General features: G+C 34.2%; 1 protein-coding gene across 1 annotated transcript in view; it reads right to left on the bottom strand.

Annotated features, from left to right (window-relative positions):
* Positions 1-393: 393 nt before the first annotated feature.
* CAMSAP2 (calmodulin regulated spectrin associated protein family member 2) overlaps positions 394-2,106 on the bottom strand; it is a 123,153-nt gene continuing 121,440 nt past the window's right edge. The window contains 1 exon segment of the mRNA XM_014590486.2: positions 394-1,451. Within this exon segment, the coding sequence (XP_014445972.1) occupies positions 1,146-1,451 (306 nt within the window). The 3' untranslated portion in view covers positions 394-1,145.

Below are 2,106 nucleotides of genomic sequence, written 5' to 3'. Positions count from 1 at the left end.
CCCAACTAACCCTCTGGAATACATTGTTAATGAAAAAGATCATGAAGAGGAGATTTCAAGTGTGTACTTAATCTAAGCTGTTCCACTTGAAAAGGATTAAAAAGAAGAAAAACCCAATAAGTAAAATAATGTGAAGCTATTTAAAATTAAAATGTAGCCCTTTGTACATGTTTAAAAATTCTAAATATAATTTTTATATCAGTTATAAATATAATGTAAAGACCTCTTGAGAACTTGTTTCAGGAAGTCTCACATCTTCAGACTGAAAGACTACTCTCAAAGTGTCATTCACTTCTGCCAGCTTATAAAGTGACTTACTTTAAAAGAGATAGAAAGCCTTTTTCGTTAAAAGAACAATCTAAATTATTCTGAGTTGGCCAGAAGTGGTGTAAAAACAGCACTGATTTAATCAGCAACTTCGTGTAACATTTTCTTGGTTAAGCTTGTGTGGTTTAAAGCGAACCTACTAGCAGCTCTTTAAAACACCTCCTTTTATTTCATAGAGAAATGTTAATACTTGAGTGAATAATAAATACAGAATTGTAAATACTTAGCAGAATAATTTTTGCAAATGCTCTAATACCATTAAAACATGAGTATCGTAAAGCTAACCACTAGTGTTTCTCTTAACATCAGAACAAAGGTGCGAGTTACTTCTGAAGGTCTCTGTCTTACTTTCATGATCTCCACATGAAACAAAATGTGGAGCATCTTAGAATGAACCTCCAGGAAAAGAAAAACAGCAAAATAAACCATCTGAAGACAAGCATGTACATTAAAAGGTTAAAAAAAAAAAAGCAACAAATAACACACATAATTTGTAATTTAGCTATATTCTGACCGTAAGTCCACCTCGTGTCCATGAAAATTCAGTGCTTCAACGCATGTAACACCAAGCAGAGGAACCGGTAACACACAAATCTCCATTCGTGAATCAAAACACTTCCTTCATCACTTGGACTTATCACCTAAGAATCTTCTGCATTCCAAAATACTGTGGTTTACATTCCAGTTGTTCATGACAACAGCGCTTAAAGTCCAGTTTTAATTAAGAAAAGTTTGTTGGCAATTAGAAAGATTTTCTATAGGCAGGAAAGATGAAGTGCAAATTTACCGTGAATGTTCTGAAGCAGTATTTCCCACTCCTATGCTTTAGTGGGTAGAAGTTTTTTGGGTGTTACTGGTCTTTTGGACTGCCATAAATGGCTGTGAATGGTAATTGCATCCACACTGGCAGATAAAGTTTTAGCAGGTATGTGGCTAAACTGTTTCCTGTCGGAATTGTATTTGTAAAGCCCCTCAATCATTTTTTTAGTGATAGATTTAGGGCCTATCCCGGTCAGTTTATTGATTTCTTCAGTTTCTGGGCAATAAGTATACAAAGATCTGAACTGGCAGCCTGAATCCCGAAATAAGATTAAGAAGTTGTTGGCATCTGACTTCTCCATTTCCTTGAGAAAAAAAAAGCACAAGAACAAAACAAAATAACAAGAGGAAAACCCTTTAAATATATTTTGCTGAATAAAATTTATATAATTATGATACAATTCTTGATCAATTTCTGACACCTTAGTGACAAAATTTAAAGTCTATTCCTGGTCTTTAAATCTGCAGTCTTCTAGAACCCAGTATGAAAGTGGACTACTCAATTTATTAATTAAAGCATTCAGTATAAACCTTTTACATGTTGTTGAAATTCTAGGAGGTTCGTAAGAATATTTCATCTTGAATCTACACAGAAGTTTCCTACAGTTTCAGAATGTTCCACATCCTGGAGTTTTGGCATTCAGTAGTATTATTCACTTATTATTATTCAAAATAAGTAAGAATGGTAACACATCAGCTGAAGCCACTCCAGGACAGAAGGAACTGGAATATCTAATAAAAACCATAGTAGTCCACAAATAGAAAATGTTAGAAAATGCAGAAAAACAATGACAGAGGAAAGTCTGCACCTCCTCCACCACAAACACAGATCAGCTGAAGTAACAGAGCAGTTCTAAATGTCCAGTTAAATTGACACAGACAGTAATGCTTAGGGCACCCCTATTTATCCTTTTATTTTTATTTTTTAAAGTTTTTTCCCCATAAGCACCCAGGTTCAGC

The sequence above is a fragment of the Tupaia chinensis genome, unplaced genomic scaffold (genome assembly GCF_000334495.1).
Source record: "Tupaia chinensis unplaced genomic scaffold, TupChi_1.0 Scaffold000453_1, whole genome shotgun sequence".
In the NCBI taxonomy this organism is placed as follows: domain Eukaryota; kingdom Metazoa; phylum Chordata; class Mammalia; order Scandentia; family Tupaiidae; genus Tupaia; species Tupaia belangeri.
Note: the sequence above shows the minus strand (reverse complement) of the source record. Positions and strands in the feature narration are given on the sequence as shown.